Raw genomic sequence first — 21,856 nt, 5'->3', positions numbered from 1 at the left:
ATCTCAAACTTTCAGCATTCCTCCTGCCTCAGACTCCAGGACGTGGGGAAACAAGACTCCACCGTGTAGTGTCCATAGTAAGATAAACCATGAGTGACTGGCATGAATGAAGAGAAAGCCTTCAGGAATGGTATTAGGAAGATGCAGAAAGAAACAGTCAGTCACAGGCCTGGCAGTCAGAGCATCTGTTCCCTCCCTCTCTCCCTCCTCTCCTCCCCTTTCATTCTCTTTGCCTCTCGGTTTCTTTCTCTCATACTTTGGAAGTCAAGGACTTTGTTGCTACTCGCCCTGGGATTTCACATCAGAAGGACACAGTTGGGGGGAGAAAATCCCAGAGTAGCAGGGAGGACTCTGACTGGTCCACCTAGAATGATGTATCCATCCTGGACCAAAATATCTTGCACACAGGGGAAAGAGATGTTAAGATTGGCTCTGCTTGGTCAGATGGTCATGTCTGTGACCTGGAGGTGATTGGTGTTTTTCTTTAGAACCACAGGGCTGTAGTGAGGAGTAGTCACTGATAAAAGTGGCAAAGGATGTTATAGACAGATAAGAGGGCTTGAGCTGACTCTTCAATGTCTTCCCACCTCTCCGTTCAGAAAGATGCTTAAAAGATAATTAAAAACAGGTTCTGGATACCAGGCCTGGTGGCACAGGCCAGTAATCTCAGCACCTGGAAAGGCTGAGGCAGGAGGATCCACAAGTTCAAGGCATGACTAGGCTACATAGTGAGTTCAAGGCCAGCCTGGGTATCCAGCCAAAATGTGAAAGAGTGGGAGATTTGGCTCAGCTTACCGTTCTACAGGGGAACAGAATTCAGGTCCCAGCACACAAACAACTGTAATTCCACCTCCAAGGGGCCTGACACCACGTCTGGCCTCCATTAGAGCCCTCGCATTGTGCACATACAGACATACACATAAATAAAACCTTCAGAAACTAAAGGGTAAAAGGAGGATGGAGGCCACCCCCACCCCGACCCAGATTCAAAAAGCAAGAAATTAGAAATGGAAACACATCCGCTGCTGTAAAAGTGGTGAGTATGGGCAACACAGAAAACAGTAGGGAGCAAGCTCTGGTCCTCCTCTCTCACCCGCACCTCTCCACCCACTCCTCCCCAACTCCCCCGGCCTTCACTGACCTCCAACACCTATCGTCTGAGCAGCTGTCCCCTGCTCTGGACTGTGATCTTGTGAGGAGAGAGATTAGCAGCTCAGTGTTTGAATAGGGTGGGGACATTCCAAACACATCTTGAAATGAACATTGCATGAAATCAGTGTTGAAAACAAAGCATAATGACAGAGATAATAGGCACCCCCAAAACATTTCTAGGATGGATGTTATGTGACATCAGTGTCAAGGGTGTGCAGCGACAGGATCACATGGGGCATGGCTCTGCACAAACAAGAGCAGACACTGCTGACTTAGTGTGCCAGGGCTACTGTAGTCCAAGATGGGGGCTAAGCAGAAATTTATGTTCTCACAATTCCAGATGCTAAAAGTCCAAAAGTCAGGTGTTTGAGCTATTTCTTCCACTGCCTTTCTCCTTGACTTATAGACCATCTTCCCTGAGACCCCACTGGATTACCCCCAGGGTCACACACACCCACCAGGCCATTGGCAGAGAGCTCTGTCTGGTGTGTCCCAGGCATGGCGAGACACTCAGATGGTAGACTCTTCCTTCTTTGAGATGTCTGTTGTAGGCTGTTGGGGAGCAGGGGTGGGGGTGTCCAGGAGAGCAGCAGAGAGTCTTTGAGGCTTCAAGTGGGTAGGGAGAGTCTCTGAGAGGTCAGGACCAGTGGTTGAAGGTGCTTCTGCTTCAGTCAAATGGGTGGCAGACACAGGCCACTGGAATGCTGCCCCAAAGGCTGAGGAAGAGCTCTCTGGAGTGGCAGGTGACCAAGGAGACCCTGGAAAGCCTGGAGGTAGAGTGGAGGATCCAGGAGAGACCGAAGACCCTGCTGAGGGCTCAGGAGGCAGGGAGGCTCCAGGTTCCCCTAGAAATGTGCCCTCTGGTTCCAGTGGTGGTGAGGATGAGGTGTGAGCTACTGGTGGACCTGGGAATGCAGTCTGCGCACCAGACAGGTTTGTTCTCAGAAACAGCTGCAGGAGCTGGAGCATGGGCCTTGCAGGTGATGCTGATGGAGGCCCTGGGCAGGAGCTACAGTTGGCAGGGACTTCAGGGTCTCCATGAAGGCTCTGAGCAGCTTTGCCAAGGTCTCCATGAGGGGAGGGTTGCTGCCTTTCTTTTGGAGGAAAGAGGGACTCTAGACAGAGGTGGGGAAACAGGGTCACAAGGGTTCACTCTAGTTGACATGAGCCACTCTGGGGACAGACACCCTGCTCCATCCTTACAGGGGACTCAACACACCCGGTGAGGACCGTAGTGGGCTGCCTTCGACCTCCATGGGTAGAACAGAAACTAGGAGTGGAAGAAGGCAGTTCACTGGAGAAACCCTCCCAGGAAGTTCTGGAAAGCACGTGACTCAGCCTGCCTCCTCTTTGGGTCTTAGTTTCCCACATGGACGAGTGCCAGAGACCAAAGGATAAGGAAAGGAAGAGTCTAATATTGGGCCTCTGTTTCGTCACTTGCGAAAGGGGCATCCCAACAGACTGAAGCAAGGCCAGATGCAAGACCACAGAGGATGTCTGAACCTAAACCCTCATACTGGCTACGGCCTGCAGGGGTCAGGACAGGTCAAGCTGGGCACACCAGTGAGAGCAGCTATGTGTTACTCTGCTGTGGGGAAGATGGATCTGTGGAGCCAGATGATACAGGAATGCTCTGTAACCCACTCAACTTTGCTATGAACCTAAAGCTATCCAAAAAATAGGCAATCCATTTTAAAAAAATTTTAAAACAGTATTCCATGTGGTTAGGCTAGCCTCCAACTCACTAGATAGCCAAGGATGAAAACTATTTATTTATTTATTTATTTTGAGACAGGATATCACTATGTCCTGGAACTTAGTGTATAGATATAAACCTGGCTGACCTTGAACTCACAGAGTTTTGGAATTCAAAGTTTCGTGCCTTCTAGCCCAACAAATTTGAACTATTGATCCTCCTGCCTGAGGATTATAGGCATGCACCACTACATCTCACTTATGTGGTGCTGGGGACTGAGTCAGGGCTTCATGCGTACTAGACAAGTGCAGTGAACTAGATTCAAGCCCCAGCACTGACTGAATGAGAGTGAATTAGTAACTGTCTCCGCCTACCACCCCTCATACTGTAAGGGTGGGGCTCAGAGGAGAAAAGGAAGTTTGGCAAAAATAAAATAGCCAGTGACAAGCAAAGGAGGAATGAACCTTAAGAAAGGTTCAGCTGAGAGGAGGCAGATGCTGCTGTGCCCACTGGTATACTCTGAAAGTCCTCTAGAGGGCAACTGCACAGAGCTAAAATTATTAAGTCATATGCTTTAAATGTGTGAACTGGATGGCCTATGAATTGTGCCTGAAGGTAATTATTATTTTTATTACAGTGTGTGTGTGTGCGTATGCACGTGTGTGCACAGCACACATGGAGAAGTCAAAGGACAACTTGCAAGAGTCAGTTTTCTCCTTCAACCATGTGTGTTATGGGGAGCAAACATGGCTCACTGGGCTTTGAGGCCAGTGTCTTTACTTGCTGAGCCATTCCACCAGTCTCTTTCAATGAAGTGGTTGCTCCTTTTACAGGGAGTTATGGGTAAGAGTAGCATGATGGTCTATACCATCCACCCCATTTTGCCCAGGCTGTGACTCACGCTTTGTCCAGGGTATCTATACTGTTTATATTATAAAATTAAGAGTAAATAGAAAGAGTTCCTTTTACAGAGAGTTGGGGGTGTGGTAAGCAGAGCTGACAGTGTGCTCTGGGAAAGAAGTTAGCTCAGCATGTCTCCTCTTTGGGTCTTAATTCCTCACATGGAGCAGTTGCAGAGAGCAGGAGATGAGAGAGAGAGAGAGAGAGAGAGAGAGAGAGAGAGAGAGAGAGAGAGAGAGAGAGAGAACCACCAATTAGAAACTTTCTCCCCCCCAGGCTCTAGGACCCCATCTGGAAAACAGAGATAGCAGCAGGCCCTCGAGCCAGGCATTCCTGTAGAGTTGCTCAATGGGTGTTGTGTTACAGGTGACTGGTGTGCTGGCGACAGAGTTTCTGGAGCATGTGATGGGTAAAGGGAAGCATGGTCCTCCAAGTCCCCAGTGGTCCCCAGCACTGTCCCCAGCCCTAAACCTCCCTGGAGCAGACCACATCCTGGCATGACTTTGGGAGGCCAAAGATATGAAACAAACATTTCCAAGGAAGCAATGTCATTTACAAGAGAGTGGGGGAAAAAACTACTATCTTCCTAGAAGTCGAAAAGACATAAAGAAGAGATATCTATGCACAGAGCAAACTGGGGAAATTAAAATTCTAAACAGCTTTGGAGACCATGGGAGCCATCTGCATCACTGGGCTTCCTTGAAGCTCCTTCAGGACCAGGTTGTGGTGACGTGTTGTGAGAGACCCCAGTCTACTCCTGACATTCTCTGACTCAGTTTCTCCTACTAACAACCACACAGTCCTGACACAACCCGTGAGATTTCAATAAAAAGTTGACCCAGTATTTTCCACAGGACATACATTACCAGTGTATGGAAGGAAGGGAGATGGAGAGTGGGAAGAAAGAAGGCCTAGAGAAATAGGTATACAAGAAAGGAGAGAGGGAGGGGGGAGGAAAGGAGGGAAGGAGAGAGGATGGGAGGAAGGGAGGGGGAGGGAGGGAGAGAGGAAGGAAAGGAGTTAAGAAGGGAGGGAGAGAGGAAGGGAGGGAGGGAGGGAGGGAGGGAGGGAGGGAGGGAGGGAGGGAGGTAAGGAGGGAGCTCAATGAACTGGGAAGGAAGGAGGTAGAAAACCAGCTCAAGAGAATACAGTAGTTCGCCCTTATCCAAAGTTTTATCTTGGGTCACTTCAGTTATCGCGGTCAATTGTTGTCCATAAATAGTAAATAGAAACTTCCAAAAGTGAACAGCTCACAAATTTTCTGTTGTGTGTCTTATAAGTAGCATGATGGTCTTGAGCATCCCACCCCGTCTTGCCCAGGCTGTGACTCGCACTTTGTCCAGGGTACCCATACTGTCTCCACTACCAGTCAGTCAGTCACTTAGGAACCTCTCTGCTGTTAGTTTGCCAGTGATCTCAGGTAGGGTGTAGTTCCATCCAGTCTCAGACGTCATTTGAAATCTCACAGTTAAGGGAGATCTTTCTTAAGTAGCCAGCTGTGTCCACATCAAAACCTCAGAGATGTACAGCAGAGCACTGTGTAATAAGAGCCGTGTGGACTGGCCGAGTCTGGGGCCATTACTGTGTCTCAGAACTCACAAGGCTGAAGCAGGAAGGTGCCTTAAATTTAAGAATTTAAGGCCAGCCTGGGTAACGTAAACCTCCTGTCTCAGAAAGGGGGTGAGGAATGGGTGAGGCCGGGGAAGTCCAAGGTGCAACACCAGCCCCACCTGCAGGCTCTGAACTTGACCCTATCACTACACACAGGCAAAAAAAACAAACGGGGGGGGGGTGTCAGACAACACAATACATCGTGGCATTTGGTATTTCATAATAAACAGCCCCGAAGCAGCAGCCTGCCATAACTGTTTGACCTTGAACAGATCATGCTATCTGAGCCTGGATCACTGTAGCGCCCTTTCAAAGGCCTACATCTCTGAAAAGTTTTGTGGGGGAAGATGGTGGGAAAGGCTCAGGGCCTACTTACCTGGGCAGGAAGGGTCAGTACAGACTGGCTGGCAAGGGACCTTTTCGCAGCTCACCTCTCCCAGCTGCAGAAACAGAAAGACACTGTGAGGAAACCCGGAGTACCCTGCCCGCCTGTAGCAGAGCTCTCCAGGGCCTCTTATGCCAGTAGTGGGACATGCAGAAAAGTGTTGGGTAGAGGCCGAAATGCCTGGGCCCTGGTCTGGATGATGGGTGAGACTTCCAAAGAGGGATGGGTGGCCAGAGGCAAAGATGAGAGTGAACGGCAGGATGAGCAGGCTAGCTCGGGACCCCGGGTGTGGCATGCAGGCCTGGCTGGCAGCCCCAGGCCCTCAGGCCAGCTCACCTGGCAGATGCACCGGGTACAGGGCGTGTCATCCAAGGTGAACACCTGACCATTCACTACCTTTCTCCCTTCGAAGTTACAGTCTGCAGAGTCAGAGGCGACAGAAGGATGAGATCCAGGTCACCTGGGAGACTTGGGAATGGGTGGCTTTTCCCACTCACCGTGGCACACAGGACAGCACTCGCCATCCGGGTGGAAGGGGTAGGTACAGGTGATGGGACAGTCCACAGGTGAACAGGCCACCGAGCCCAGCTGTAGGACACAGAACACACACGGCCCCTCCTGGTGACAGCTAGTACGATGCTAAGGAAAACCCAGGGCTCCCAGCAAGGCAGACCCATCTAGGCAGCCACGTTGGCCATCCATGGTGAGATGGGATTTGAGGGGTGACATTTTCTCAGCTAGGGTCCTCTCTAACATCTCAAGAACAAGACTTGACTTCATCTATGAGGTCACCTGACAATAGTGACCCATTGGAAAATGCAGATTTATCCAAGAAAGATCAGCAACAAAAAACGAGGGAGAGAGCTAGGGTGTGGCTCAGGGGTAAAGTGTTTGCCCTTTGCAGCATCCAAACAAAAACAAGGAAACTCAGAGAAAGGACCAACATTTCCCAAAGCACGTGGCCGAGAATATACAGGGACAGCGGGCAGCGGACTGCTCAGAGACCACAGAGACATTTACCCTGCATTTCTCAACCCATGTGTTGACCTTGTCCCTTTCCACACAAGACCAGGGCTGAGGCTCACAGATGCACGGCCACTGTGCACCTACGGCAGCTCCAGCCAAGCACTAACTTATCAGCATAAGCAATAGGACTTCTGGCCTTCCTTTTCCAAACATGAAAACAGAGCGGTGGGCTGGCTCTGGGGTGTGTGACCCAGGTTCAGTGCCTGACCCTTCATGAGATCATAAGCAAACGACTTGGTCTCTGCAGTCTGGCTCTCTCATCCAGAAATGATGAAACCCACTGAGTTCAGCAACCCAGAAGCAGGACTACTGGACTAGCCAGAGTTTTCAAATGACTCTCTGACCCTGGCTAAAGAATCATGCTTAGAAAGATTGTGGGAAGACAACTTTCCCCAGGACCAGCAGAGAGCCTTCTCCGGGGTTTGGGAGCTGACGCCAGGGAATGGGGTCTGGTTGGGTGGTACATACCAGACAGATGCAGCTCAGGCAGGGGTCAAGCACTGATGGGAAGGTCTCATTGTTGTAGAAGATTCTGCCTGTGTAGGTGCAGCCTGCCAAACAGAGCACGTGGTGAGCAGCAGCCGGAAGGGTGGCTAGTAGTGGCCAGGTGCCTGGCCGGGGCAAAGGTTGGAAGTTTGTCTGGATAGCAAGGGGCAGGCCCAGCAACTCCCCAGAGGCTAGGCAAGCAATAAGCATCCTTGGAATGGGTGCTGACTGCTCTTTATGGCTGGATTAAGTAAGGAGAACATTACAGGGTCTTGCTTCAGTGTCTTCATGACGGACATGGGGTGTCATTGCAGAACTTGGGGTGGGACAGGCAGATGACTCATGAGGCTCAAAGTTTCTGTCCTTCCCCAGAGTCAACTGACAACAATCCCACCTGTCCAGACCAGCACCCCCATATCCCCCATGCCTGATGTCACCAAAGGCTCCAATGAATGGGGCCACTTTGATGAAATTATCCACATACTGGTTGGTAAGTACAAAGGCACATGGCGGCACAAGCCTGTGAATTCCAATATGCAGGAGCTGAGGCAGAAGCATGGACTTCCACAACAGCCTGGGCTAAAAAGCAAATTCTAGGTCAAGTTAGATTACATAGCGAGACCTGACTCAAAAGGAAAAAAGTATCATATATACATATGTATGTGTGTGTGATTATATATACTTATATGTAATATATAATTATGTATATTACAATATAATATATAAATACAAGTACATATATTCAATATATTATAAGTAAATATATATATAATTGCATATATATTTTAAAAGCAGATGAGATGGTAGGAAAATATTTTAATTTTTATTCCATCTATTTTGTTGTTGTTTGTCTGTACTTGGAGTACAGGGATGGAGCCCAGAGTATCATGTATTCTAAGCAAGTACTCTCCCACTGAACTACACCCTTCAACATAATATGGCTTATTTTATTTTATTTTATCTTATCTTATTTTTTGAGATTGAGTCTTGCAATCTGGCCCAGGCTTGATCCTCTTGCCTCTGACTCCCAAGTACTGGGATTACAAGCATGTGTCAACAGACCAAGCCCTTAGGGAGAGTTTTTTTTTTTTAAAGAACAAAATACCCGTAACACATATCTATCAAAAGGTGGGCACATCACAAACAGAGACTAGAAAGATATAACCACAGGCTGACAGTGGAAAATGGGCCTTTTCAAGTTTATTCTTGCTTTATTCTTTTCTATGACAAATTTAATTTTGAAATTAAAAAAAAAGGTCAAAATTACAGAGAAAAAAAAAAGAAAAAAGCTAGCCTTATTCGTGTTTCCTCTCACTGGCCCAGTTTTCCAGGTCTGGTTCCTACGTCCCCTCAGGAGGACTGTAAGCTCTGGATTTGTGGATGTGGGTACAGCATTGAGGCCTTGCCTTAGGCAAGCCACTTTCCTTCTCTGGGCTGTGGGTGCTGTGCTGGTTGCTGGGAGACAAGGTTCTGGTGGTGCTCAGTGAGGAGGACCTGAGGCAAGGCAGGTGGGACTCCAGGAACCCTGAGAATTGCTGCAGAGGGAGAGGTAGGGCCTAGCCAGGGTTACCTGCTGAACAATCAGGACAGCACTGTCCAGGGATCCGGATGGGGTCAGGGCAAGAGTCCACACAGTCTGTCCTCTTGCAGCTTACAGAACCATTTGCCTAAAGGAAGAAGAGACTTCACCAAGACTTGAGACAGCAGCGCTGCTTCCCCACACCAACAAAAAGGCAATGCCCCCCACTGTCTGTGGCTTGCCCTCAAGGATGCCAGAATGAGGCTGGGAAAAGTGGATCCTCCCCCTCCTCTCCTCCCCCATGTCAATGAAGACCAGCTGCTTAGCACAGGTGATAGAAACTTCAGGAAGGTTCTGCCTGTCTCAAGACAGGGAAGTCAGAGCTGGGATTTTGTCCTTTCTGCTTCCTGTCCTACCCTTCAGCAGCAGCTGAGGCCATACCATCACCCCCTTCACATTCTTCTCTGCATTTCCCTGGAACCCTGGCTCACCCCAAACCTATAGAGAACAATAAAATCCTATTTTTATAGAAAACTATTCCACCGGAAATGCCTATTTCAGAAGACCAAAATGCCATACGAGGATTCTTCCTTTTCTCTCTTCCTCCCCTCTCCTCTTAAGAATTTGAACATTTATGGTCTCCTTCTTATTTTCCTCTCTTGTAAATTGAGTGCCAGGATCAGTCACGAAGGAGAGCCTCAGCAGAAAGGGGCTTTTACTCTCCCTTCTTTCTGCAGCAAACATGTTCAAGCAGGCTTCTCATGACGCACCCTAAACAGTCATTTTGAGATTAAAATGTGGGGGCCTGGAGATCCTGCATGTATGGCAGGGGCTCCCTAATGATACCTCACCTCCTACCCCGCTTTATTTGGAGAAATAAAGCTCTCAGGAACCCAAAGCACTCAAGAGTGGAAAGGGAAGCAGTGTGCAGTTTCTTAATAAACAGCCATGCTTGACTTGCAAACGCACACTCCTACTTAGCTATGACAAGGTGCAGGTCAAGATGAAACATCATACGACAAAGAAATGGCACCTCAGCTTCCTGAGCTAGCCACACCCCAGGCTGTCCTCTCTGAGGCCTCCTGAGGCCCCTGAATGGTAGCAGCTCCCTGCCCAAGCAGGGTCTCCACAGCATCTAAGGAAGCCACCAAGCTCTACTGCCCTCAGTTGTCCACTGAAAGCAGACCAAGTGCCCAGGAGGGAGACTGAGGCCAGGCCAGCAGTGGCCCCGCCTCTGGAAGTGCCCAGAAGGGAGACTGAGGCCAGGCCAGCAGTGGCCCTGCCTCTGGAGAAGCAAGGGTCTCCTGTTGGAGAGGCAGATGGGACAGCCAGGTAAAGCAGCTGAAGGCGAGCAGGTTGTCATTCACCTGGCAGATGCATAACTCACAGGGGTCACCAGGAGACCAGATCTGTCCAATCGGAAACTCAACCCCGTTGTCATCTAGGGAGCAGCCTGGCAGGAGAGGTAGGAAAGGGAAAAACACTTGGCAGAGAGCCGGGATGCAGCTCGGTGGTAAGGCACACTCAACGGACCCACAACACCGCAAAAAGTAACTAACAAAAAAAAAACACAGTAGAAGCTGGAAGGTGGTGGCGCATGCCTTTAATCCCAGCACTCAGAAGGCAGAGGCAGGCAGATATCTGTGAGTTCGAGGCCAGCCTGATGTAAAAAGCTAGTTCTAGGACAGCCAGAACTGTTTCACAGATAAACCCTATCTTGAAAAAAAAAATTTAAAAAACCCACAGTAGACAGGAGTGCTCCCAAGAACTACAGTACCACCCTCCTAAAGATGAAACCCCATGCTCACAGATACACACACCACACAAACCACATATACAAATGTTTGCTTAATATGCAGCAAACTTTTACATAAACATTGTAACATAAATAGGGACGTGCTTGTTTTGGAGATTTTCATCCCGCCCTTTACCCCACAACTGTTTAGCCCCAAAGAAAATCACATATAGGTCTCCATAAATTATAAGCTGATTTGCCCATTAGCTCTAGCCTCTCACTGGCTAACTCTGACATCTTAATTAACCCATTTTTCTGATCTATGTTAGCCATGTGGCTCAGTACCTTTTTCAGTGGGGCAGATCACATCCTGCTGCTTCAGTGGTCTGGGCAGGAGTGGGAGGAATCAATTCCCTCCTTCCCAGAATTCTCCTGTTCTCATTGCATCATTTCTACTTCCTGTCTGGTTTTCCCACCTATACTTCTTGCCTGGCCAATCAGTGTTTATTTAAAACATGATTGACAGAATACAGACAATTCTCCTGCACCACTTCCCCCTCTTTAAAAAAAAAAAAAAGGAAAATAACCATAGTCCATTTTTTGGGAATGTGGGCGTAGTATTTCAGGCTACTTCCAGCTGGTTGGGGGTGCTGATAATCTTATGGTGACCTTAAGAAAATTTAGAGTTATGATCAAGTCCTGACTGAAGTATCCTGTGAGTCTTGATCATCTCAGGCAGCAGTCTTGAACCTGTTCTGGATGAAGAACTCAGACATCTGGGCCATCTATTCCTGCCGGAGACTTCTCAGTCTCCTTGATCAAACTAGATTTTTTTTAACTCTGAATAAATCCACAGCCTTTCATTTTCTGTGGAAACAAAAGCAAAATCTCTTCTCCAAAGTAACATACCTTTTGACTTCAATTTTGAAGCCAAGGTATTTTCAAAATACCTATCTTGGATTTATACGCAAATATCTTTTAGCAGCTGTTGCTCCTTCCTCAGCATTCAAACAATTTAAAGAGAGCATAACATACAGTATCAAGATTCTCTGTGTATTTTCCATCTTTACGTGGCTTTATCTTAACCTCTGTTTCTTTTATTTTTACTTTTAACTTTTGGTTTTTTGAGACGGGTTCTCTGTATATCTTTGTCCTGGAATTCCCTCTGTAAACCAGGCTATTTTTGAAATCACAAAGATCCGTCTGTCTCTGTCTCACCAGTGCTGGGATTAAAAGGTATGTACCACCACACCCAACTACTCTCTTTCTTTCTTTTTTATTTTAAGGCTTTAAACCTTTTTTTTTTTCAAGCCTGCATATATTTTTAACACATTGTAAACCATTTAGAGGGGTTTTTTTCCTCTTTGAATCTCTCTTTACTGTATCTCTCTCTTTCTGACCACATGAGCCTTTAATTCAGTAAGTAATTATGGCTGAGGTACTGGCCGGAGCCATGTTTATTGTCACAACTCTATGGTATTTAAAGGTCCTTGCCAGGAAGCAAGCTGCAACAGTGTGTCCATAAACAACATTCAAAAGCTCCTATGGCTTTTCAAGATCCTTGCCAGGAAGCAAGCTGCAACAGTGTGTCCATAGCTCCATAGTCAGAACCGCCTGCTTGAAAGAGTCACATTTTTACCTGGCAGGATGGCCCAGAAAGCCTACACTTTAAAACAGTGCAGCTTTTTTTTCCTGCTATGGCTGAAAACCAAAATGCTTTACTTTAGTCTTTTAAGCTTTTTAGGCTTTCTGTGGATGCAATTATCCATGTGGGCGCCATTCTGTAACATGAGCCAGCCTGCTTGTTGGGGTTTTTGTCCTGCCTAGTACCCCAAAACTGTTTATTCCCAAAGAAAATCACACATAGGTCTCCATAAATTATAAGCTGATTTGCCCATTAGCTCTAGCCTCTCACTGGCTAACTCTCACATCTTGATTAACCCATTTTCCTGATCTATGTTAGCTATGTGGCTCAGTACCTTTTTCAGTGGGGCAGATCACATCCTGCTGCTTCAGTGGTCTGGGCAAGAGTGGGAGGAATCAACTTCCTCCTTCCCAGAATTCTCCTGTTCTCATTGCATCATTTCTACTTCCTGTCTGGTTTTCCCGCCTATACTTCCTGCCTGGCCAATCAGCGTTTATTTAAAACATGATTGACAGAATACAGACAATTCTCCTGCACCAAAACATAACAGACATACACATTCCCATAAAGGTGACCTATGCTCAGCCACATACTGAGGGACACACAAACTTATACTGACAAAACACAACCCACAGTCACACACAAAACACAAATGTATATTTGCATATATACAAATGCATAATAAACACATACATCACACATACTGAAACTCTCACAAACAGACACGCTCACAGACAACGGGGTCACACACACACAAACACAGACATTCACTGGCACAAAAACATACAGCAAATTGCACACACATCACAGGGAACTAGCAGAACACACACAGATATGCATTGACAGGTAAGTCATATAGAACTCAGACACATTCGTACACTGATGCCATCCAAACACCAGCACTTAGAGGCATAGCCAACTAAACATACATGCAGGTACATTCATACAAAGCATGCTTCCACAGATACACACAGGCACACTTGTTAGCATACCCACACACACAAACTTACACACTTACATGGTCACACACAACGCTTTATAAAACACACCTGCTCGTTCCACTAACACACACACACACCATCAGTCCAAGTGAGGGAAGCCCAGCCTCCCTCCTGTGCACTTGAGCCCTGTGTTGGGGGCTGCCCAGCAGGACCTCACCTGTGGTGGGTGTGGGCTCCCGGCAGGTAAAACAGCACTGTCCAGGGCCTAGCCACCACTCCTCTCGAGGGCACTCCAGTTCTGGGCATGGTGTGAAGGAGCACTGTACCTCCCCGTTCTGGAATAGAAACAAGAGCATGCATCAGTGATGGTGGCTCCCAGTCCTGGGCCACTTAGTACTGAAGAGAAGGCTGGTGAGCAGCCACCCTCCAGACAGTGACAAAGAAATGTCCAGGGATACAGGAGCGGAGAGGGCAAGTCCATCGGGGGAACTGAAAGAAGGTCCTGTGGCGGTCCCCCTGCTCCAGCTGGATCTCTACTATCTCTGTCCTCCCTCTTAACCCTCATTCTATCGAGACTCCCTCCTGCCACCCTCCACTCCAACCCTTAGCACTCAGCCCAGTCCAGTTTCTGCTGCCGGGGCATCTTTCCCACCTGCCGGACACAGACATCCTCCTAAGACAGCAAGGAACCGTGGCCTCCTCTGCACAGACATGTCTGACGCACAGGAGTGAGAGCTCAGTTTCCTCCTCTGGTGCTCTCTGCAGCACCCTCCACAGTGCAGAGCTGCCCAGGGGATGAGTGGAAGAGGTCTTCCCAGAATCCTCTCTGCCCTCTGCTACCTCCCTGCCTCTTTCTCCTGAGGGCACTCACCAGCTGCTGCATAGAGACCACATCTCCCAGTCTGCTCCCAGCCGGAAGACACATTTCTGAAAAGCCCACCTGCTTCTGCTCTTCTCTGCTCCAACCGGAATGTACAGCACCCTCAGCACCTCACCTGACTGGTCCTAGTCACCCCTCCACAGGCCCCCACTGTCCCTCTCTCCTCACAAGAAGGTTTGAGGATCCCGTGCCAAGCCATGCCCACCTAGGCTCTAGGCTGGCAGTCAGAGGGGGCTGGAGCTCTTTTGGGCTGAGGGTGTGTCCCCAGATCGCAGTTAAGTACTCTACCAATACAGAACTGAAGAATACTGACTTTATAGAGATGGCTGCAAGGCACAGGGGATTCCTACAGGGACTGCTACCTCCTTCTCTCCCTTTTGATGCACTGCAGGTTATCGTCTCCATGGCAAAGCATCTTGGGTAAATTCCTATGCTGCCCACCCAACTTCCTTCCCATCTTCCGCGGAGTCAACAGGTGCAGGAACCTCACACCCTACCTGGCAGACGCAGGTGGTACAGTCGTCACCACCTCCACTGAACACAGCGCCGTCTGTATACCACTGGCCATGGAAATAGCACCTCCCTGCAGGAGACAAAGGCAGAAGGGCTCATGAGTGGACAGATGGGCAGGGAGGGCTGGGACAGCTGCCCCTTGCCAGCACGCAGAGTGCTTCTCAGTCTCCAAATCCCAGACCCCTCAGAAGTTACTATCTACAAAAGATCATTACCCATGAGGCAGAGGGAGCCTAAACAGCTGCAGAGTAAGAAATTCAGAGGGGCGTGCCAGAAGATGGGCACAGAACTGCTGAAGATCCTGCCCAGGGTAACACCAGCCCAAGCCTAGCAAACAGCACATCCATTCAGCACCGGCTGAAGCGCCAGTTCAAGCACCAGCTCCGCAACTCAGAGCTGACTTAGGGCCAAAACCACGACCCTCTTGAAGCTTCTGTGCAAGGGCCGACAGTCCCACCTCCTAGGTTCCACACGGACTGCACAAAAAGAACGGAAAACAAAAACAAAGCCAGTCATAGTGTCTCATGCCTTTAGTCCAGGCACTCGGGAGGTGGAGGCAGGCAGAGCTCTATGAGTTTAACACCAGTCTGGTCTACAAAGTTAGTTCCAGGACAGCCAAGGACACCCTATCTCAAAAAAATAAAAACAAGACAATAATAACAACAAAATGCCTTAAGTTAGGAAGAAAAGTATGCCTGGCCTGATGTCACAAGCCTGTGTCCCCAGCTACTCGGGCTGAGGCAAGAAGAGGGAAAGCTCAGGACCTGACTGGGTTATAGAGGGAGTCACAGGCCAGTTCAGGCAACTTATGAGATCCTCTCTCAAAATAAAAGATATAAAATGAGGTGGGGATGAGGCCCAGTGATAAAGTACTCGCCTGGCGTGCACAGATCCTTGGTTACAATCTCTAATACTGTGAAAAAAAGAGACTTAACATTTTTAATTACACTTATTTGTTGGGGGAGGGGCATGATGTAGGCATGAGAGGTCAACTTGCAGAAATCCGTTCCCTGCTACCAGGCAGGTTCCAGGGATCAAACTCAGGTTATTAAACACCTTTCCCAGCTAAGCCATCCCACTGACCCAAGATGGTATTTTAAAAGTACGCCAGCTCTGAAATCAGGCCAATTTAAGTTGAAGTTCAGCCCCATTGCTAACTGCTGTGTGTCTCCAGACAGCGACTTGACTCTCGGAATCTGCTTTTTCATTAAAAGGGAACAGTGAGCAAGATCCCCTCACTGTGAGAACTCAAGGACTCAACAGACCGAGAGATGGCAGGTGACCCAAACAGCACGGGGTCCATGCTGGTGGGGAACATCCCCTCTCACTGATGAGGTCACTGTTAGACTTAACTTGGAAACAGAGAAGGAAGAAAATAGATGAAGTGTGCGGGAGTTGGGAAGGGACCTGTCCTTCGAGGGAGGGCGTTAAAACAAGCTGTCCTTCAGGTAAGAGCTTTTTTGGGGACTTATGAATGTCACAGGCAAACAGGCAGCCCCCGTGCAGTGGGGTCCAAAGACAAGAGAGACTAAGATTCTGCTGGACAAAGAGGTGTTCACTCTGATGAAAGGGGGATACCCCACCCTGCAAGACGACAGGATTGGTTAGTGCTATGGTGAGTGCTCAGAGTCAGGGGTCTGCCTGCTTCATCTGGCAGCGCTCTCCTCTGCGATAGTTAGCGACTATGCTATGGGGGATAAGTGCTGAGTCGGGGGTGGGGGTCTGCCTGCTTCACCCCACAGCACCCTTATCCGCATAGAGCCTACTTACCTTGGTTACCTAAAAGACCTGGGTTTTCTAAGTCATAGGAAACCTGTTCTTATGTCACAGTGGGTTAAAAGAGATTCCTCCACACCCAGGGGCAGATCAGTGCCACGAATGAGCTCCTAAGCCTCTTCTGCCTACACTCCAGATGTGTCCTAAAGGCAGGGATGGTGAAGACCCGCCATGAGCATAGTCTGGCCAAGGTGCACTCAGGAGACAGTCACTAAAAATGAGTAATTGACTTATATCATCGACCCGCCCTTCTAAAGCAGGAGTAGGTCTTCTCTCTCCTGCCCCAACACACACTCAAAGGTACTTCTCCCCCACACCCTAAACAAAAACTCCAAGTATCACCTACCTGGAGCACAAGCGCAGCAATCTGACTGTGGGGGAGTCTTACAGGGACCAGGGGGACACTCCAGGGAGATACAAGACACATTTCCAGCCTGAGGAGGCAAAAGACGGTGGTGGGACAAGGGTGGGATCAGGTTTTCTGCCAACAGCAGGCAGATCTCTGTGAGTTTGAGGCCAACCTGGTACACATTGCAAGTTTCAGGCCATCCATGGCTACCTGAGACTTTTCCCCCCACAAAGATAGATAGATAGATAGATAGATAGATAGATAGATAGATAGATAGATAGATAGATAGATAGATAGATATTTCAAGACAGAGAGACAGACATTTTAAATTAGGAGCTGGAGAGATGGCTCTGTGGTTAAAAAACATTTTCTACTCTTCGAAGGAACAGGAGTTGGTTCCCAAAACCCACATCAGACAGCTCACAATAGCCCTTAATCTCTAGCTCCAAGAGATCTGAAACTTTATTCTGGTCCTTGTGAGCACCTCTGCACCCATACAATAATGATAGGGGATGAGGGAATGGCTCAGTGGTTGAGAACACTTCTCATTCCTGCAGAAGAACCAAGTTCAGTTCCCGGCACCTCCAGGGCATCTCACAACGATCTGTAACTCCAGTCCCAGATGATCTGACACTCTCTTCTGGCCTCCAAGGGCACCAGGCACACAAGTAGACACACATGCAGCCAAAACACTCATACACAGAAAAATATATAAAAAATGTATTTTTGCATACACGTATGTCTCTGCCAGGATGCCAGATCCTCTGTAACTAGAGTTACAGATAGTTGGGAGCTGTCATGTGGGGGCTAGGAATTGAACCTGGATCCTCTGGAAGAACAGCTGGCGCTCTTAACCACTGAGCCATCTCTCCAGCCCATAAATAAACTTTTTAAATAAATAATTAGAAATTCAAAATAATGAAGTTTTTTTTTTGTTTGTTTGGGTTTTTTTTGTTTTTTTTTTTTGAGAGAGAGAGTATCTCACTATGTAGCCCAAACTGTCCTGTCCTGGAACTAAGCATGTAGACCATGCTAGCCTCAAATTCACAGAGATCGGCTTGCTTCTGCCTCTCAAGTACTGGGATTAAAGACACGCCACCACACCTGGCACAAAATTCATCTTTAAAAACAATTTTGAAGTTAAAAAAAAAAAGTCTCCAACATTAGGGTTATCTTAGACCTGAGTTCCACTGTCTATGTCTGTTGTAGAATATTACTTTAACTACGTAAAGTTGTGTTATATTTGTTTATGCTCCATCTATTTAACTATGGAAAGACGTGCTACCTTTGTTTATGCTGCATCTGTTTAACTAGGTAAAGATAAACTGCTGTGTTACCTTGCCTGTCTAAACAAGGCACATGGTTGGTCTAATAGAAAGCTGAATGGCCAACAGCTAGGCAGAAGAGGGATAGGCTGAGTGGGAGGAAAGAGACTAGGAGGAGGAATTTGGGCTGAGGGAGAAGGAGGAAAGGGAGAACGAGAGAGAGAGAGAGAGAGAGAGAGAGAGAGAGAGAGAGAGAGAGAGAGAGAGAGAGAGAGAGAGACATGCAGGCCCAGCCAGGCAGCCGCCAGCCAGCAAGACATGAGTAGGGGCATACAGAATGAAAGAAAGGTAAATAAGCCCCAAGGCAAACACAGATGAAAAGAAACAGGTTAATCTAAGTTATAAGAGCTAGCAAGAAACAAGCCTAAGCTAAGGCTGAGCAGTCATAACTAATATAAGTCCCTGTGTTATGATTTGGAGCTGGTTGGTGGCCCCAAAGAAAGCCTGCTACATATACTTCTACTAACAAGATTTTAGGCAATTGATATCACGTCTCCAGGAACTTCTAACATGGAAGGATTCAGTGCCTGTCTCACTACATAAAAATGGGAGAACACGCCCAAGCTCCTTTTCTCTGCATGCTTGATATAGGTGGGTCTTCTATCTATCTGTTGCTTTCATTGGTTAATTAATAAGGAAACTGCCTTGGCCCTTTGATAGGACAGAAAATTAGGTAGGTGGAATAGACAGAAGAGAATGCTCTGGGAAGAAGGGAAGTGAGGCAGACGCTATAGCTCTCCTCTCCAAGATGAACGCAGGCTAAGATCCTTCCTGGTAAGCCACCATCTCGTGGTGCTACACAGATTATTAGAAATGGGTTAATCAAGATGTGAGAGTTAGCCAGTAAGAGGCTAGAGATAATGGGCCAGGCAGTGTTTAAAAGAATACAGTTTCCGCTCCTTTCTACACATGCTTAGCACACAGGAAGAGCTAGATGAATGCTACTGACATTCTGTATGTCCCTGATCATACAGCACCCTGTGGACCATTGTGGCCAGTCCAGGATGGACAGAGGGTGACAGCAAGGATTGACAGACAAAGCCTGCAACAGACCTCAGTTCAAACACCAGCTCCCAGCTTCCATCTCTGAATCTGTGGATCAGGGATAGCATCGCCCACTCCGCACTTGGTGGGAGTCTCTGGTTAGGGAACAGAGAAAGGGCACCAAGCCTGTGCCTGACATCAAAATCAGATGCATGCAGGCAGCATTGGCACAGTAAATGCTTATGAGGAGTGAACTTGCCAGAAACAAAAATATTCTCAAGAAGGCCAGGGAGTTGCCAGGCGGTGGTGGTACATGCCTTTAATCCCAGCACTTCGGAGGCAGAGGTAAGCAGATCTCTATGAGTTCGAGGCCAGCCTGGTCTACAAGGGAGCTTAATGAGGCTGTTCTCTCCCCATGTGCATACCTTTGTTGTGGTAGGAAATACCTTGCCTGGAGAAAATACTTCCCTGGTGAAGTTCCTGAGAGAGTCCCATTCCTCCTCTTCCCAAACAGATGGATCCTGTTCTGCCCTGGCTTGCTCATGCATGGCAGATGCCTCCCAAGTCTGTCGGCCAGAGCTTGGATGTTTTTATGACCCTCTCAAGCTCAGTTTAAACCCAAAGCCCTGAAGCAAGCTCCCTTCAGCATCCGGTTTGTTCCCCTCCTTGACGACACCCAAAGGTTAAGAAAACACCCAGTGGGGAACCTCGGGCTGCTTACCAGACAGACACACACGGTGCAGTTCTCCTCAGGAGGTGAAAACACGTCCCCTTCTTCTCGGACAGCACCACTGTGAAAGCAGCCTTAGACAGACAAACGAGAGGTAGGGACGTCAGCCTCCTCAAAGCGTAGGAAACCTGAGGTCTCTACTTTTCCAGGAGTAACACTTCTGGACCCTCCTCTCACCACCCCGGATGCCCCAGCAGGGCAGACATCGGCTCCTTAACCTGAGACACACACAAGATCAGCTGCAGTGGCCCTGAGCATGCTCATTCAAGTGTGTCTTGAAAAAGCATCATTGTATTCCGTCACACAAGACAGGCTAGGCTCCAAATGGAGAATTTTAGCTCCCTTTACCCACATGGCCTTGCCCATGGCACCTTGCCTCTCTGCAACTCAGCTATTTTCACCAAAAAAAATGGAAATATCGCAGGTGGTGGTGGCTTACACCTTTAATCCCAGTGCTTGGGAGGCAGAGGCAGGCAGATCTCTGCGAGTTCAAGGCCAGCCTTGTCTACAGAGTTAGTTCCAGAACAGCCAGAGCTGCACGGAGAGATCCAGTTTTTTTTTTGTTTTTTTTTTTAAATATTTATTTATTATGTATACAATGTTCTATCTGTGCATATGTCTGCAGGCCAGAAGAGGGCACCAGACCTCATTACAGATGGTTGTGAGCCACCATGTGGTTGCTGGGAATTGAACTCAGGACCTTTGGAAGAGCAGGCAATGCTCTTAACCACTGAGCCATCTCTCCAGCCCCGAGATCCAGTTTTGAAAAACCAAAAAATTTAAAAAATGTAAATATCCCTGTGTACCCAGCACTCCTGCTGGGTACTCCTGTGGATACCTGAAGGGATTCACAATCTTGGTTATAAAGAGAACTCAGCTCTTTCAGGGCCCAATACACGGGTGGATCATAGCAAAAAGAGAAATGATCTCCCTTTGTCTTAGCAACCAATGCAGGCACTTCCTCCTTGCCAAACCCTAGGGGGAAAAATTGTTTTTATGACCTACGTCATACATGCTAGGCAAGCACTAAGCCCCAGCCCCAGTCTGCAATGGAAGGAAGGAAATGACTGTCCTCCAGCAATCCAAGCGCAGGTGGGGTAGGGGAAGCAGACAACAGGATGGAGGTGGACACTCAAGGAGGGAAGGAACAAACGAACAAAGGAGAGGAGGGAGTATTCAGGCAAGCAGGGTGGCCCGCTGAATGGTTCCCCTTGAAGAGTACTTCAGCATAGACACGTGGTTCTCAAAGAGAGGGTCCAGATTGGCAGTTTGTCAACTGTTCTCAGACCCCACCCCTGAACCGCCAATCAGACTCGGACTCCCAGGTGACTCCAAGAACTGATTGTGGAGGGAAGTTGAAAAATAAAAGCCTTTGGGCTTCAAGAGGCAATGGTAAGAAGAAGCAGGTTGATCCCTCCCCGTCAGCTCTTACCAGTGCAAGAAGGGCAGCAGCCGCCATTCCTGGGGGGAATCGGATGGGAACAGGCAGTGTTACACCTCAGGTTTTCACAGGTCACCTCTCCATCCTGGATACACAAGCGAGAGTTGCAGTCAAGGGCAGACCCCAGACACTCCACCAGGGCGGCCTGGGGACATCACACCTACCTGGCACAAGCACTGAGAGCACTCAGGCTCGTTCCAGCGGCTCCCTGATTCATATGTGGCTCCCTGGTACCAGCAGGAAGAGAGCCCTGTTCCAACCTTCGCACCTTCCGGGACCCTGGGTGAGGAAGGGGTCCCTACTGCCTCCCCCTGGAGGAGTGAGGGGGGTCGGAGGGTCCCCAGGAGAGAGGAACTTGGCCCTGGGGTGGATAGCAACTGTGTGGGAAAGAATGTGGGTAGGCCCAGGGTGGTAGATGATTGATGAGTTGTTCTGACGCCAGTGGGGTATCCTGGTGCCCCTGGAGGAGGGCTGTGTCCTGGGGACAAGGCAGGCCGGCCTGCCTCGGGAAGGAGCAGGGACATCTTAGCAGGTTGCTGCCGGGGCTGCAGGATGGCAGATGGGGCCTGAACGGCCTTCGGGAAAGCTGAAATGGAAGCACGGGGTCTCCTGAGGGAGGCAGCAGGGGCAGGAAGTGGGGTTTTAGGGTCCTAGATTGGTCTACCAGTTTCCTCCTCAACATAACGTAATTGGCCGTGAACTGCTGAGGCCATGGTGACAGCTACAGCTCCAAGCTTCACCTGCCCTCTTTTTTCTTTTTCT

General features: G+C 48.5%; 1 protein-coding gene across 1 annotated transcript in view; it reads right to left on the bottom strand.

The window, feature by feature from the left end:
- Positions 1 to 1,251: 1,251 nt before the first annotated feature.
- Positions 1,252 to 21,856, bottom strand: part of Vwce (von Willebrand factor C and EGF domains) — a 30,782-nt gene continuing 10,177 nt past the window's right edge. Inside the window, exons 8-20 of the mRNA XM_075974982.1 lie at positions 21,259 to 21,680; positions 21,086 to 21,179; positions 19,645 to 19,727; positions 16,612 to 16,699; positions 14,474 to 14,559; positions 13,314 to 13,431; positions 10,143 to 10,228; positions 8,827 to 8,923; positions 7,239 to 7,321; positions 6,242 to 6,332; positions 6,081 to 6,163; positions 5,736 to 5,799; positions 1,252 to 2,267 (exon numbers count right to left, since the gene is read on the bottom strand). Coding sequence (XP_075831097.1) covers positions 1,663 to 2,267; positions 5,736 to 5,799; positions 6,081 to 6,163; positions 6,242 to 6,332; positions 7,239 to 7,321; positions 8,827 to 8,923; positions 10,143 to 10,228; positions 13,314 to 13,431; positions 14,474 to 14,559; positions 16,612 to 16,699; positions 19,645 to 19,727; positions 21,086 to 21,179; positions 21,259 to 21,680 — 2,000 coding nt within the window. The 3' untranslated portion in view covers positions 1,252 to 1,662. The remainder of the gene's footprint in view (positions 2,268 to 5,735; positions 5,800 to 6,080; positions 6,164 to 6,241; positions 6,333 to 7,238; positions 7,322 to 8,826; positions 8,924 to 10,142; positions 10,229 to 13,313; positions 13,432 to 14,473; positions 14,560 to 16,611; positions 16,700 to 19,644; positions 19,728 to 21,085; positions 21,180 to 21,258; positions 21,681 to 21,856) is intronic.

This window comes from Microtus pennsylvanicus, chromosome 5, assembly GCF_037038515.1.
Source record: "Microtus pennsylvanicus isolate mMicPen1 chromosome 5, mMicPen1.hap1, whole genome shotgun sequence".
In the NCBI taxonomy this organism is placed as follows: domain Eukaryota; kingdom Metazoa; phylum Chordata; class Mammalia; order Rodentia; family Cricetidae; genus Microtus; species Microtus pennsylvanicus.
Note: the sequence above shows the minus strand (reverse complement) of the source record. Positions and strands in the feature narration are given on the sequence as shown.